The 17,065-nt window shown below is 37.3% G+C and overlaps 2 protein-coding genes across 3 annotated transcripts; one reads left to right on the top strand and one right to left on the bottom strand.

Annotated features, from left to right (window-relative positions):
- Positions 1-1,086: 1,086 nt before the first annotated feature.
- Positions 1,087-3,356, bottom strand: aadacl4 (arylacetamide deacetylase-like 4). The gene is made up of 4 exons (XM_055184100.2): positions 3,038-3,356; positions 2,359-2,584; positions 2,202-2,265; positions 1,087-2,106 (listed from the first exon to the last, which is right to left on the bottom strand). Exons 1-4 carry the CDS (start codon positions 3,191-3,193, stop codon positions 1,323-1,325), a joined length of 1,230 nt encoding a protein of 409 aa, XP_055040075.2. The 5' UTR covers positions 3,194-3,356; the 3' UTR covers positions 1,087-1,322.
- On the top strand, positions 1,381-16,710 carry dhrs3b (dehydrogenase/reductase (SDR family) member 3b). Of its 2 annotated transcripts, XM_073876126.1 has the most exons (8): positions 1,381-1,518; positions 4,054-4,243; positions 5,800-5,929; positions 13,424-13,567; positions 13,845-13,964; positions 14,658-14,896; positions 16,078-16,203; positions 16,296-16,710. In XM_073876126.1, exons 4-8 carry the CDS (start codon positions 13,481-13,483, stop codon positions 16,378-16,380), a joined length of 657 nt encoding a protein of 218 aa, XP_073732227.1. In that variant the 5' UTR covers positions 1,381-1,518; positions 4,054-4,243; positions 5,800-5,929; positions 13,424-13,480; the 3' UTR covers positions 16,381-16,710. The 2 variants fall into 2 exon arrangements, with proteins under 2 accessions (XP_073732227.1, XP_055040076.1); XM_055184101.2 differs by lacking the exons at positions 1,381-1,518; positions 4,054-4,243 and having other exon boundaries at positions 5,317-5,929.
- The last annotated feature ends 355 nt before the right edge of the window (positions 16,711-17,065 follow it).

Raw genomic sequence — 17,065 nt, 5'->3', positions numbered from 1 at the left:
ATTTTAATATAAAATTATTAGTTTGTGTTCAACTGAATAAAGCGTCAACATCTGCGCAGTGGTGGATTTAGCAAGTTGGGGGCCCAAGTCGAAGGTTTGTATGGAGCCCCCCTCTCCGATCGATAAAAGAGAATGACTTTTTTTACTCCAAAATAAAGATGAAAAGCAGAGAAAACACAAAGTGTACACAAACCAATAGAGAATAAGTCAATGGGGCAAAAACAGCCACAAACAGTAAATGAAGGAGAAAACATTTAAATCTGATGCTGCATAAAAACTAGCAATGCTTCAAAGCCAATGTTGTTACTAGTCTTTCACATGGCCAAGACTGTGATAAAAGGTTAAAAAAACAATTCATAATAACTTTTTATATTAAAAATAAGTAATTGTATGTGTGTTTCCCCAAATCAGTAGTGAGTTTTTGAAAAAATCATTGTCAATTAAAGAGTAAAAATCTTGGATTTTTTATTAAACATTTGGCAGTTTTAATCAGGACTGAGGTTGATTAACAGATTTATGCAAAAAAAATATATATATATTTATCAGATTTTTACAGCAGTTTAATTTAGTGGATGTTTTCTTTACGAACATAACAAACGTGTTGTGAATTTGCCCACAGTATATTGAGTTTTTAAAAAAAATTCAAAGCATTTTCCCAAAATATGTGTCAAAATACGATTTGTCACCAAAGATCATTGCATTTGCTGAAACACAGAGAAAGTTGTAGGCAAAGTAAGACTCAACAGCACCCCAACATAACATAAGGGTTACTTTTTTTTGTAGTAACCTTATTTACTTCACCACAAAATCATTTTTATCAGTGTAGGGCTAAGGCTATTACTAGCAGAACTAGGCGGTTGACTCACCAAAGCCCCATTTTCACGTTTATATTTGTCTTGATTCATCTCTGTTCGTGTACTCTCCCAGTCCTCCTGTCACTCTGTTTATTTTTCACGCCATGCAACGTGCACCATTACGGACTAGTCCACATCATTGTGAAAGAAGGGGGTGTATGTGTGTAGCGACAGATAAACATGAACTGGAGATTTTAACTACTACTTCAAAGTTTCAACGTTTTTCTTAAGAATGTTAATACAATTTACAATGCTTTTGAAGTGTTCATGATGATAAGGGTTTTATTTATTTATTTATTAGGTTGGTTGGGGGCCCCAAGCAGCCGCCTACCTATGCCTCTATGTTAAGACCGCCTCTGCATCTGCGATGGCATGAGGGTGAGCAAATTATGAGAGAATTTGCACATTAAGGTAAACTATTCCTTTAAATTATAATTCTTTTAACTAACTTAGTCGTATAGCCTTGACTTACAATGTCTTTATATAGCTTACAAAGCTGTCCATAACCTTTTGAGAGGACTGAAATGTCAGCCAGCCCTTGTTAAAGAAGCTCATGATCCCATGGAAGCCATCAGATATATGCTGCCATGTGACATCAACACCTAGATCCTTCAGTCGCTTTTGGAACAGAATGCCATCATCCCTCAGCACATCAAACTCACAGGTCAGTACAAAGGTGGGCAGGGAGAGGCGAAGAACATCGTCCTCGGCTAGTAAAGGGGACATTTCTGGATCAAGGCCATGTTTGATTTTATGGTGGACCTCAGCATTATGGTCCGAGATAACCTGTTGACTCTTTACTCCTTTTCTAAACTGAAGAGGAAGATTAGCTGGATCCAGCCATTTCTTATAATGTACTTGTAGCTCGGCAGGAACGTGCTTTCCATCCAGAAGATCCTGGCCCACGGATATATCGCCGTTTAGGTACTGCAAAAAATAATACACCACTCGGCTTCTGAACAATATGGGCACAGAGTGGTTCAGCTGGTATGACGGCAGGTTGAAATCTGCCATCTGTAAAGCTGGGTAGATGAGAACCTGGGCACAGGGAGATGGCAGACAAGCATCTTGTGGTCTCGCCAGTCTCTGGCAAAGTGCGGCTGCCAGGTTCGCCCCTGCTCTGTCACCACCAACTGCCACCCTGCGTGGGTCCACCCCGAAATCAGCTGTCGCTATTGACAGGAAGTGGCGAGTCACGACCTCGCAATCATCCAGGTGGGCAGGGTACCTATGCTCGGGTGCCAGTCTGTAACTGAAGGGAGGGTGATAAAGGAACAAGAAAGTTCATGTTAAATAGATAATTAAATATGACTGGGCAGGGTTCAGTAATGTCAAAAGCAAACATACCCGACAGACACAACGACGGTGTTGCTCTCCAACGAAACATATCGACACACCTCATCATACTCATCTGTGGAAAAACCAAAGAAAGCATTATGAAATATTCAAGCATGAGCATTTTGCAAGCGAAGTCCCATACCGTGTCTGTGCATGCATAAATTACCAATGCTGCCAAACACCCAGCCTCCACCATGAAAATAAACTAAGCCTCTTTTTTTCTCTCCCGTGGTTGCTGTAGGCTCGTACACCCTCACTGGAACTCCACTGAAGGTCATGTCCTTAATACAAAGCCCAGGGGGATGCGGCCCTTTGTGGACCATGATGCGAGCTCTGCACCATCGTGTGAAATTCACTTGATCGCATAGCCCCAGTCGCTCCAGACATCGGCCCTAAAGTGGGTCGAATACAAAAGAGACTGATTGACAACGCTCGGCCAATTCATAACACTCAGGCTGTCATTAAATGTGCCACTCAGACTCAGTAAGAACGACTGTCTGGCCATTTGAATTTCGTATTCATATTTTGAGATAAGCAAAGTGGCTCATATCTCTTTATCATGCCCTTGAGTGATCCTTTGGTTACAGAATAAAACTAATAAAAAATACATCATAAGTGGTATTAAACAATGTGCATGGACATTGTATTGAAAACTGAAAAAAATAAAGATGATAAAAACTCAATTTTACTTCTATTTTTCAGAGAGAATAGGGAATATATGTGGAAAATCATTTAAAATATTTAACAAGCATTACTTTTAATCTCCTTTCTTGTGCATATTGGAATTTAACAAGAAATATGCTATAATAGTATTTGCATTTGCAACACAAAAAGTCAACGCTCACCACAATCGCAATCCCAACAAACACACAATAAACCACATGTAGTTTTCCAGGACTATCAACTTCAGGAGGAATGTTTGATTTCTTCAGCTCAAAGTACACTAGGCTGGCTAACAACAAACAAAGACAAGCAATAAGAGCTGCAAAACTAATGATCATAGCTACAGATCCAATGTAGATGCTTGCTTTAATGTTCTGCACACTCAGTTTCAAATGGTGAAAATACACTTTCGTCACGATTTATAGTGCAGACGCAAGGTTAATAAGTTCCAGGGTTGCCAAGTCTTTGCCTCTGGTTCGATTTTTAAAATATAAGTGAAAGAACCTAAATTAAATGCATTTATATTTTCTAAGCAAGTCCCCAATGCCTCTCCTTGCACAACACGAGACACAAAAAAATGCACAAAATATCAGGCATGTTTTATTCAGAGATTAGGTAATGGATTGCTTTCTTTGGTAATTGGGCTGCGTTTTTCCACACACACCTGGCAACCCTGACTAGTATCTTATCAAACGTCCGCACTAGATAGTTTAGTTGACCGATAACACAGGAGCTCATTAGTAATGTAAACAACACACATGGAAATACTGTAGGCCTATACCAGGCTAAATGTTTACTTGGAGATAATGAATGGTGGCATGGCTTTAAAACAGACAAAGCTCTAAGTAAAAGTAAAGGAGCTTTAGCTCCTTTAATCCTATATTGTCATGCAAATGCACATTTAATGATAAAACTACCTTCCATTATAGGTTATGTTTGTGGTAGAGCTCAGACTTTTTTGTGAACTTCCAGTTTTGATCTGCAGATGGCAGTGACACACTGACAGACAAAGAAATCCTTTGGCATCAACATGGTGACACAGCAACGCACAATAGAAGATATAACAAAGCTCACATTAAATAAATTTAATGTTTAGGTGTAATGTAAACTGAAAATGTTATGTTAGCCTGTGTTTCTCGGCCTCATGGTCAACAGATCCAGAAACAGCCAGAATAACCCATGTTTTTTCCATCACCAGACAACCCCTAAGTCTTATGTGAGAGTTGCTGGGCCATTACTAAGAGGCACGGCAAAGCACAAAGCAGTCATTGTAAGGCCTCATTTCGACTCGGCCTGATCCGAGCAGCCCTCCATTCAGCTTTTCAGCAGCAGAGGCCAGGCCAAAAATCACAGTCTGGAATCTCCAAAACGGCTCCTGGATTTACAGTGTGAGTTTAAAACCCATTTACAAATGTTCTGGAGGTGCATCGATCTAAAAGAGTACGAGCAGCAATGTGAAAATGCAAAAGAGAGAAGTGTAACAACATTTACACCAGACACCTGCTCACATAACAAACTGAAATGTCGTAGACGTGGCAACCCAAAAGGAAAATGAAAAATAAACAAGCAATTCTGAGATTTTAATTTTATCCAAAATAAAATGATGGCCATTAGGGTTCACTCTTCATTTGACTGCAGAATTTCTAGTAAAATTGTGCTTTATAGTTACTAGATTTCTTAGATTCTGGCCTTTATTTAGACAATCCTCTCACAAGAGCCATTTCTAACTCATAAAATCTGAGATCTCTTACAATATATATAGAAAATGATACATTGATTGTAGAGCCTGACATGTTTTTTTGTAATATCCGTGACATTTGTAGGCCTGTAAATCAGAAGTTTTAAATGTTTTATGACTGTAGACGCCCTATACATTCAGGATTGGTGCCATCAATTTTTGGATTGAGATAGTCTGACATTGACCACATTGAACAGTATAAAAACCTGCCACATGAAATGTTTAAAATCCTGCATTGTTTGTTAATCCTGTATGACACCTGATATATTTCTCTTCATCTAAATGTGTCTTGTCAAACCGGTTGAGGGCCGACTTCTTTCAAAGTCCTAATTCCTCCATCATGTTAACACTTGTGTTAGTTCGCAGCATCTTATCTAAAAAGTTATGAGTGAAAAACACTTTAACAACCACAAATAACAAAACCAACTTTGGTAGTTCATGCAACCATACATACTTAAAAACGACGGTTCCGGTTCATTTTAGAAGTACTGAAACTTGTACTGAAAGTGGTTTTACTTAGCCTACTAAAAAGTTAAAGAAATGGCTTTTTAGGAATCTTTGACTGAAAAGTTCTTTAGAGAAATCTGCAAATAACCCATTTTAGCACTATAATTTTTAGGGACACACCAGCCTAACCAGAGGAAATGAGTTATAATGTAACCACAGGTTGAGCAGCCAACTAAATTGCTCGTGGCACCGGTAAAGGGGGAGGGGACTTATTCCGTCATAAACAAACCCGCACGACGTCTGATAACACAATACGTCTCGAACCTCCAGCTGTCAATCAAGATAAATGGTCCCTTTAAAACCCCTATCAGGTCCGAGGTATCTTCACAGTCTGATTCTGCTCGCTTTCAGTCGCGATCGGACAGCGCATCTGGAGCGTAAAGGCACGCGCACACTTGTCGCTCCGTGCACGAGGAGTTTATTCTTTGACTCGCGAGAAATCAACGTAGGGCTACGCAAAATGCCGAGGCGCACGTAAACTGCGTGGGATTACATTGTATGTCTGTTATTGAGCGTGCGTCAGCGTTTCAAAACTCTTATAAATAAGAGTAAAGGTGATCGCTGCGAGCAAGGATTCAATTAGTCGATCAATTGTTCCGGGCGAGAGCTGAGAAAAGCGCTTACTGACACTGAAATGGATCTAAAAGCGCTGGGCTGTGTGCTGATATTGCCCATTCACATAGTCTACTGTATTGTCAGGGCGACCGTGTGCTGGTTCCTGCCGAGCAGGCGGAGAGATCTGACCGGAGATGTGGTGCTTATCACGGGTGGCGGACGGGGCATCGGGCGTCACCTGGCTGTGGAGTTCGCTAAGCGTGGCGCTAAAAAGGTAAACAACGATTTATTACTTTTAGTCATATTGCGGTTTTGACATGCTGACATGGGATATTTCACCGCACCAAATTCTATAAATAGAGAATTTGTGTGGCTTTAATGGAGTCAGGTCTCATTTGTCACAATAGTTGAGCTGTCAGCACATTCATATAAGATAAAAATGAAATGCTGTTACTATGTTATAAACAGACTACAAACATTTATTTTTCCAACTGGTCATTTTTATATGCACATATCAGGGCAGCTGAATTCTGTTTTACATTTACAAATAAGCATGGTAGGCAGTTTTATTAAAAAATTGTACAGTTATTTGTTAGACCCCATTTTATCCAAAGTGACAAGTATGCTATAATTTTGTTTTATAGGCTATGTGTGATCTCTGGGATCGAACTAATAACTTTTGGGTTGCTAACATAATACTCTACAAATGGAGCTAGGAACATGTAATAAATATTATTCCTATACTGACAGTATGGCACGGTACCCTTAAAAAGTCCATTTAGGTACATAATATATATGTATATCTTTGGTACCAATGTGTATCTTTGAGGTACCGCCCTCCCAGGTAAAAAAGTAGTACACTTATAGTGTACTTAAAGTGCTTTATTTTCGCACACTAATTTTGTAACTTAATATACTAAAAATTCATCTTTAGTACTTCTTAAGATATTCTATCTAAGTGTACTTCACTGTGCTATTTTGTGACACCATGAATATGAACAAAAATGCACTTTTAACATACTATATCTGTATTAAAAATGTATTTAGTTAACACTTGTATTAAACTTGAACTCAACTTTCATACAAATATGGGTTCAAGTTTACTAAAAGTGGTACTTATATACATTTTTTTAAATACATTTTTTAGCACTTTTAGTTAATATTTATGGTGTCTCAAAATAGCACAGTGAAGTACACTTATATGATCTTAAGAAGTACTAAAGAAGATTTTTTTGTATATTAAGTACAAAATTAGTGTACGAAAATAAAGCACTTTAAGTACACTATTGAAGTGTACTACTTTTTCACCTGGGCTAGTCTTTTTCTCAAAGTGTACTGTTAAACCATTGCAAGTTAACACATCCCACCTTCAAACATTATCGGACGTTTCCAAAATCATTTTGTCATATTGTGCAAAATTGTATTTATTTTTGTATTTAAACCAAGTGTAAAGTTTTATGGTACTTTATTGTAGTACCGTGGTGAATTTCAAAACTTTTCCAAACGATAGGTAATTTAATCCACTTTTTCACAGATCATTATGTAACGGTTAATTTAGCCTTGTTTTCCATTACTTTGTATGGGTTACTCTTTTCCCTAGAGACATTGCATGTCCTGTTCATTAAACCATTGTTTTAACAGTGCTTAGGTCTGATTAGACAACCTATAGGTCATGACCCCTTGTCAAAAACCAGACCTGAAACCCAATGTCTGGTTCAACTGGTAAAACAAACTGGGTCACGTAGAGAACAGTGGTTTTTTGGGGGGGGGAATTTAGCCTTTTTATGACTTATTGTCAAGTTATTACATTGTTGTGGAAGCAGTTGACCCTCTAAAGAGTTATTGGTGCCAACAACTTTGACCTTGGCTTCCTGCTTTTCAAACCTGTTAGGAAGTCTGATTTTCCCTTTAAAATTATTTTCTATTATGATCAATATATAATGCATTAATGGCTTATCGGCATATCTCATATTGGCAACAGTATTATGTTTCTGTCTCTGTACAATTTAATGAAATAAGACTGACAGTCAAGAGCTGGAAAGAAATATCTCAGCTGCCTCACCCACCCTAGACATTACATTATAAATAGACTCCATGCCTGAACTGTAATAAACAGAGCTTAATAACTTCTGTAACCACAGTGACAGCAGCCTTGATGCTAAGTTGACTTATTTCACCCCAGATGAGCATTTGTATATAAGGGTGAATGAAATGCAATATAAAAGTTTAATGCAAGCGTCAAACCGCAAACTACTAAGGACCCTTCGCATTTTACATCATCCGAGGTCAAAGGTCTCTGAAACAAGCGGCACTTTTTAAAGCTTGGCAGCAGTACGTTAAAGGAAGCCACTGTAGTTGTCAACACCCTGTTGCTTGCCATTGTCAAGGTGTGAAGGCTGTAGAAACAACACCTGCAGTGGCTGTTTTCACAGTTACCCCATTCTTAGAGAATGCTAAAGAGGCGACGGCATGAGTCATTAATGCGCTTTTTTTCAGAATACAGACTCGAAGTTAACAAGACCACCCTGGCCTTTGGGTGAGGGTTGACCTTCGCCCTAACTGCCGTGTTATTGGTCACCATACTATTACTACTACCCATACCAAAACTTGAAACACTTTAAGACCCACAGCATGACTGATTTATAGAGATCCCCATAAATTCTGGAAATGATGGCAGGCAGCACCCTCATCCATGACATACATGTGGTCTCATGGCCTCTTGTGGCTGATGGCTTAAGGAAGTGTGAAGGAAGTGAGCCCTATGTAAATTGCTTTCTGTATGTATATGGGCTAGGGGGAGGGTGGCAGGGAATATACAGCTCCCAGCTGGGCAGTGCCCTGCGGTTGACCCTTCTGTCTCCACACTAATTAGACAGCGGCAGGCGACTGCCTCCTGTGGCCGGTTGCATAAAACTTTAAGACTAGCTTTAAAAGTTAGTCATGAATTTTTTTCTTCAAGACTGATCATAACTGTTTTAAGTATGTTACATAGAAAGGTAGATTGGTCTAATTTAAATCCAAATAATAAGACTGATTAGCCCTAACTAATTGCTAGTTAGTCAGAATCATACTTAAGACGCAGTCTTAACGTCACGGCTATGTTTATGCAACCGGCCACTGAACTCCCTGTGCCCCGCACTCCACCCCTCCATACACATGCAGACTCATTCCATAGGGAGCAAAGTGGATTACTTAAGGAGCAAGTGGAATAGACTTGATGTCTTGCAGATATTAAACCCACCAGTATCATATATTTCACCTGCACTGGAATATATGCTCCTCAATGTTTTCTGTAATGTTAAGGGTCCTTTGGGATAGATCCAACTATGGCTATGCCAAAGACATGAGATCCTGCAGATCCAAGGTTCAGATCCAGTTTACTAGTCCTTGCAATAGGTTTTAACGATTAACTATTTGTTAAAGGGACACTCCACTTTTTTTAAATCCAGCTCCCCTAGAGTTAAATATTTGTTTTTTTATCTTTTTGGAATCCATTCAGATGATCTCCGGGTCTGGCGCTAGCACTTTTTAGCACAGCTTAGCACAATCCATTGAATCTGACTAGACCATTAGCATTGCGCTCAAAAATGACCAAAGAGTTTTGATATTTTTCCTATTTAAAACTTGACTCTTCTGTAGTTACATTGTGTACTAATTCAAATTTGCAATTTTCTAGGCAGATATGACTAGGAACTAAGGACTTTGCTGTCGTAACATGGCTGCAGGAGGCACAATGATATCACACAGCAGCCAAAAATAGTCCCCTGCTATTGAAAGATACTAAGGGGACTATTTTCGGCTGCTGCGTAATATCATTGCGTTATCATTGCATTTGGTTATCTTTTAGGCGCGATGCTAATGGTCTAATCAGATTCAATGGATTATGCTAAGCCATGCTAAAAGTGGTGGCGCCGGACCCGGAGATCGGCAGAATGGATTCCAAAACTGTAAAAATCAAATGTTTAACTCTAGGGGAGCTGGGAAATGAGCATCAAAATCAATTTTAAGACAGTAACAGTACCCAGCCTTGAAAATGAGCCACACATGGGACGGTATGAAAATTTCATATCATGATTATAGTGACCACGGTTATTAATATCATGGTTTTGTTCAAATGAGATGGAAATGTTCAAAATTAACTGATACACAAACTGAAAAAAAAAATTTTTTTTAGTTTTTTTTTTGAAAATCACAATTTAATATTTTATGTCTCTGAAATTATTTCTGTGTTAAAAAAATAAATCTGTTTAATAATAAATAAATCTTTCTAATAAGTTTTCCGTAAATGAATACAATACATTATCCCTTAAATGCCTTCTTGTGCAAATAAGTATATGTGATAATACTAATCGTCGGGACATTTTATCGTGGTTAATCGTGAAACCGGTAATCGTCCCATCCCTACAGCCTACTATTAAACACCAGCCATGGAAAATTGGAATAATAATGAGTGATAAATTTATTGAAAATATAAACTAAAATTAATACGGTATATATAAAACTGTTAAGATTAGTAAGGATGAGAAAATAAAAATACAAATCTATCTTAGTCTTTTCACATTTGTACATACTTTGATCTATAAATACAAATGTTTGGTATCTGACATACCACTGAAAATCCATTTTAATATCTATAATCCCCTAACATTGGAGTTTTACAACTGGAAATGTCATGGAAAAGTCAAGCAAGTTCATTACACAAACTCTGAAGCATGCAATGTGGACCCTGGATCAATGTTAGTTCAATGACTTTCATCCGCTTCATACACAGAGCACTGATCAGTTGTGTGATTAAGGATTACAATGTGTGTCCTCATGGAATAGGATTAAGCACGGTTTGTTTGCTTCTTATATTAGCATATTATATGCTAATGCTGCGCACTCGCCCATTTCTACTCTAGGGACTCGAATGATAAGACTTGCTAATGTGTGCAGATGAAGCTCATAACAGGATTGTATAGGAGACCACCTTGTGAGCTCTTGTTCTCCAACAGAAATATCAAGATTGTTGTGAAATCCTATTAGAAATTTAATCAGGGCCATCTCTGTAATTACCCTAAAGGCCATGCATACAGAACGGCCCCATGCAAAAACACAAGGCCAGGTTTATCAAATAGAGGTCAATTAGGCCAAAGATTGAAACCACCTACAGATCAGACCATCTTTGACAAAGTCCATTGATGCTGATAGGGACCACAAAGATTACTTTAGCTTATTGGAAAATATTTTACTATGTTCTTATCTCAACTTAGACAAATTAATACATACCTATCTTTTTTCAATGCATGCACTTTTAATCTTTGTACACCGCGTTGTGAATGTGTTAGCATTTAGCTATGACTCCAAACAGGGATGAATTTAGAAGCCACCAAACACTTCCACGTTTTCCCTATTTAAAGACTGTTACATGAGTAAGTATGGTGGCACAAAATAAAACTTTTGTTTGGAGCCATAGGAATGAATGGGGCTAGGCTAAATGCTAACCGATTCAAGAAGCGCTGTACAAAGAGTAAAAGTGCATGCATTAAAAAAAGATAGGTATGTATTAATTTATCTAAGTTGAGGTAAGAACATAGTAAAACATTGAAAAGCAGCGGTGTTTTCCTTTAATTATGATGGTAAACATTGTTTCTTCGGATTTTCCATTTAGGAATGGCTTGGAGTGCTTACTTATGTAAAAATAACGTGCACATGCTGGCACACATGCTGGAAATTTAACAAACTGCTTTCTCAAACAGAGAAAGGATTAATTGGACCAATTACAAGCACACATGGCAATGTGTTTCATTCAAGTCAATGTGTTTCAGTTTTCATTGACTAGAAGCCAGAAGTGTCAAGAAGGTTATTGTACATTTCATTATTTTGTAGACAGTATTTGCTGTTACAGCAAGAACTATTTGAGAGTTATGGGGTTTATCGTATCATCGTAAACATCTCACTATTATTACGGTGTTTGAACGGAAAATGGCTTGGCGCGTATGCCCAACGGTCAGTGTAATCTTTGTTGGAGATGATGAGGCAGCAGCCCTGATTTCATTACCTCTTCTTGACCCCTCAGACTGACAAATCTAATTGACCAATCACTGCCCCCCAAGTACCCTGTCCCAGCCGATCCATTCACGCAGTCATCTCTCTTAATCCGTTTCCAAACTAATTGTGGCCTGAAAAATGGCCCCACTGTTACTTTAGTGAAAGGGACCTTTCTGTTCCTGCATGCCTAACAACTAGTTTCATATGTTGAAGTGGTATATGTTTCCTGTGACTGTATAGAAAAACCATAAACCAGTTTGAAGATCTGTGGTAGCAGTAGCATAATTGAAGATATGATTAATAAATATCCTAACCCTATCATATTTTTACAATTTCTCATAGAGAGGTAAATGTGTTTTTCATTTAAAAAAGGACCAGTACCAGAATAAATTCAGAATCATGCTTTATGTGTCAAAAAGTTGATGAAAAATGTCAATAAAGCATTTCATGTTTTGCAGTTTTACTAGTAAACACCCATATTCAAGAACATAAGTTCCTTTTACTCATTATATATGAGGTAAGACACTGTACTAAAATAAATATATACCTGAAATACACAAGGAATAAGGAACAAATAAGGAATGCACTGCTATTCAAATATTTGTCCACACTGAAGCACACAAGATGCTTTTTTCCTCAAGCGAGCTTTAAATTATGTAATTTAATCAAAATAAAAAAATCATCTTTTCACTTCAACTTTTACTCGATTTATATTGATAATCTAATTTGTTTTATTCAGCAGTGAACATTTTTCTGCTTTAAAGAAAATTTTGTCAACATTTACTTAAGTTAAAGTTAAGTTAAAAAACCACTTTTTTTGAACATATATAGGCTCATTTTCCAGCTCCCCTAGAATAAAAGATTTGATTTTTACCGTTTTGGAATCCATTCAGCTGATCTCTGTGTCTGGTGGTACCACTTTTAGCATAGCTTAGCATAATCCATTAAATCTGATTAGACCATTAGCATCGCCCTCAAAATAACCAAAGAGTTTCGATATTTTTTCTATTTAAAACTTGACTCCTGAAAATAGTCTAGATACTAAGGGGACTGTTTTCGGGCGCTGCGTAATATCATTACGCCTGCTGCAGCCATGTAACAGCAGCAAAGTTTTTGATTATTACCTCAGAATGAGAGTATAGTTCCTAGCCATATCAGCCTAGAAAATCGCAACTTTTAATTTTGCGTCGGTCTTAGTACACGATGTAAATAGGAAAAATATTGAAACTCTGGTCATTTTTTTGCGCGATGCTAATGGTCTAATCAGATTCAATTAAGTATGCTAAGCTATGCTAAAAGTGGTACCGCCAGACCGATTGGCTGACTGGATTCCAAAACGGTAGAAATCAAATGTTTCACTCTAGGGGAGCTGGAAAATGAGCATAGTTTTAAAAAAGTGGAGTGTCCCTTTAAGTTGTTTCAAACTTGTATACAGTTCTTTGTTCTGCTGATATTTTGTAGAATGTTTGTAACCAAGAAGATCTGGGGGCACTATTGACTTCCATAGTAGATATATTTTTTAAATATCTTCATTTGTGTTCAGCAGAACAAAAAAAAAATTCAAACAGGTTTGAAACAACTTAAAGGTAAGTAAATGATAATGATGTTAGTAATTTTTTCAGAAAGATATATCACTGTTAGTGACAGATCACAGCTTTTTCTTATAGTACTTTAAACACTAAATTTATATATTTTTTTTTTAATTAACCATTGACTATTGTTCCCTATCTTCTATCAGCTAATCCTGTGGGGTCGAACGGAAAAATGCCTGAAGGAGGCATGCGAAGAGATCGCCATGATGGGAACAGAGTGCCATTATTTTGTTTGCGATGTGGCCAACAGAGAAGAAGTTTACAAGCAAGCAAAGGTTGTGAGAGAAAAGGTATGCCCCATCTTATAAAACCTTAGGGATTTCTTTAAAACCATAATAAATTCTGTTTCTTGAATGCCATGTAGTTCTAAGGCTAAAGGTTTTGTTCTAACAACCTCTAAAACCCAAATACTGGCTTTGTTTTAACCTGACCACCCCCAACCTCTGGAAAGAGATTACCCCTCACTCAAAATGTCTGTATTTGATAAGACACAGAAGAAAAGCAGCAAAAGATAACTCTAGAAGAATACAATGTCTCACAGTCTGTCTTTTTTTTTACTTACGTCAGGTGGGAGATGTTACTATCCTAGTGAATAATGCTGCAGTTGTGCATGGGAAGAGTTTGCTGGACAGTGATGATGATGCACTTTTGAAGACACAGCATATCAACACACTGGGCCAGTTTTGGGTAAGTTTGGATGATCAAGAGGAAACCTGAAGCATCTGGTCATTTCAGATCAAGTAGGCTTATCTTAGGCCAGGAGGATTGTGGGAAGCTTTTAACAGACCATCACAAACAGCTGCAACAATCTTCGTGTAATTTACGTTGCATAGCAATGTTCTGTTAGTCATTACATGTCAAGGATTATATCTTTCAACAGAAGTATGGCGCTTTATATTCAATTATAATTAGTGCTGGGCAAAGATTAATCGCGACCAATCGCACACAAAACAAAAGTGACCTTTTCTGCACAATATATGTGCGTGTACTGTGCCCAATTATATTTAACCACATACACATTCATATATTCATTTCAGAATTGTTTTACTTATATATATAATTTTTTTCCATTTATTTTTAATATAGAATATATACAAATATAAATAAATATATATAAACATGTAAATGTTTCTTAAATGCATACATGAATGTGTGTGTATTTATTTATACATAATAATTACACACAGCACATACCCATATACCATGCCAAAAATCACTTTTATTTTGTATAACTTATATTTTTAATAATAATATTAAAATTATTAAACATTTGTGTCCTTAATATTTTTTATTATTTGTATTATTAAGACATTAGTGTGAGTGTAGTCATGAAGTACCTTATTGCTTTCTGTATGTATACATTTTTTTTATTTTCCACAGACCACAAAAGCCTTCCTGCCTCGTATGCTGGAACTGCAAAACGGCCATGTTGTGTGTCTCAACTCCATCCTATCTCTCTCACCTATTCCTGGTGCGATAGACTACTGCACTTCAAAATCATCCTCACTGGCCTTCATGGAAAGCCTCACATTGGGTTTGCTGGACTGTCCTGGTGTGGGCTGTACCACTGTCCTCCCATTCCACACCAACACTGAAATGTTTCAGGGCATGAGAGTCAGGTGAGCTGAAGTCAATATGGAGTCAAAATGCACATTACTGATGAGATTATGAACAATTTAACATCTGAAATCATTTTGGCTTGCCTCTTTACTTTATTTTACCTATCCAATATGCAGGGTTGGGGAGTAACGGGATTACCAAATCATTCAGGATACAAAAAACTAGTAACTGTAATCCATTACAATTACGTAAAAAAACATAGTAATCAGATTACAGTTACATTCTGTAAAAAATGGTAATAATTTCAGGATTACAAAGGTTTACACTGATTTTCAAGCACTGCTTGACTGAACAGTAATGTGACCAGAAGTTTCAAATAAAAACCATGTCCAAGTTTATAGTTAAAATATCATTGAAATCTTATTTGTTATCACATACGAATAAAAAAACGAGGACTAAACCTTTTTTGAATGTTTTCGTCTTTTTATTGTTGTTGGGTTACTAATTCAATTAATTTCTGTAAATCACTTTTTTTCCTTTTTACAATGCATCGATATGACATTATGGGGTGGTTTCCCGGACAGGGATTATCTTAAGCCAGGACTAATCCTTAGTTTAATTAGGAAATATAACAAGTTTGAACAAACATGTCTTACTAAAAACATTACTTGTGTGCACTTTGAGGCAAAACAAAGGACACTGTTGTATTTTAAGATATGTCAGTGCAAGTTGTTTTCAGTTTGGACAGCTCTTACATTTACTTTAGTATAGGACTAGTCTAATCCCTGTCCGTGAAACCGCCCCTAAGTCATTTAAGTGTCATTAAAGTTACTTATTAGTTACTACTTAAGCTGATTTCATAGCATTATAAATGTGGAACAGAAGGAATGATATATAATATATGTGACCTTAAAGGAATCCAAAAGTAATCAGCTTACTTTACTTTTATATTTTGGTGCTTTAATTAAGTTGCTTTTTTATGAAGTAATTTGTAACTAACGGAATCCATTTAAAAAGTAACCCTCCCAAGTCTGCCAATACGTCCACACTATATTTAATCTCCTTGAATAACTTTCAAGGTATAAACATAAGGTATATATCAGAGATATATATATATATATATATATATATCAGTTAAATTGGTTGACTCAAATTTTTGCTTTTTGTGTGACAGCCAACTCGCTTGAGTTTTTAGACAGCTGTATTTAGTGTATTCATGTCTGGTATTTTTGCTCAACAGGTTTCCCAAACTCTTCCCTCCGCTAAAACCAGAGGTGGTGGCCCAAAGGACGGTGGATGCCGTACGAACAAACACACCATTTGTTTACCTTCCATGGACTATGAATGTTCTTGTAATCCTCAAAAGGTAAAGTCTGATTTTATTCACCAAAACAATTATACTGAATCAGATAATTATGCTTATTAATTTCCAATCATTTGGTTTTACCCATAAAACAGCGTCCTTCCAGAAAGTGCCCTTGAAGAAATCCATAAATTCTCAGGAACCTACACCTGCATGAATACTTTCAAGGGACGGACATGAGAGGACATAGAGATGCCACAGGAGTTCAAGTGTTACATTTCAATCAAACTTTTTTTATAGCTGAACAATCACAATGGAGTGAAAATGAGACATTTCTGGAGTATCACGGGGCAGTGAGTAGAAAAAAGGATACTATGACGCACATGATGCCTCATTTCAAGAACACTTGCGGGTCACCTTTGACCTTGTGCGGTTGGACCAGCACAGTATGCACATGAAGCCTCAACCAGCCGCTGTACTGTATATGTACTTTAACGTTTTTAAAGATTACCTTTTAACTACTGTCACTGTAAATTCAGCATCTGAATAAAATGCAGTTTTAAGCACCTATTCCAGGGATGTTTTACAGGCTCAAAAAGCAAATATGTGGTCAGACCGAGCAGATTAGCTTACAACAGACATCATGACGCATCATGTCATCGTGCATTCTTCTGGGGTTGAATGCGGTAAATGGTTCTTCGGCGCTCCAAACTTCCCAACACAACCCAGACCTGACCTGGCTCTCGAGCACGTAGTCTGGCTCGTTCCTCCTGACAGAAACATTTAGAGTAAAAATGAAAGAAGTCAGATATGCTTTATGTCTTGGTCCGTTCTCTTTTGCAAAGCTTGGTTTATTTTCAAAGCAAAGCTCAAGTTACTGCATTGCAGATCTCTTTTACTTTCCGTTGGAGGTTTGGCCTGATTG

Source organism: Misgurnus anguillicaudatus, chromosome 14 (assembly GCF_027580225.2).
Source record: "Misgurnus anguillicaudatus chromosome 14, ASM2758022v2, whole genome shotgun sequence".
Taxonomy (NCBI): domain Eukaryota; kingdom Metazoa; phylum Chordata; class Actinopteri; order Cypriniformes; family Cobitidae; genus Misgurnus; species Misgurnus anguillicaudatus.
The sequence above is the reverse complement of the archived record's forward strand: the minus strand, read 5'-3'. Positions and strand labels throughout refer to the sequence as shown.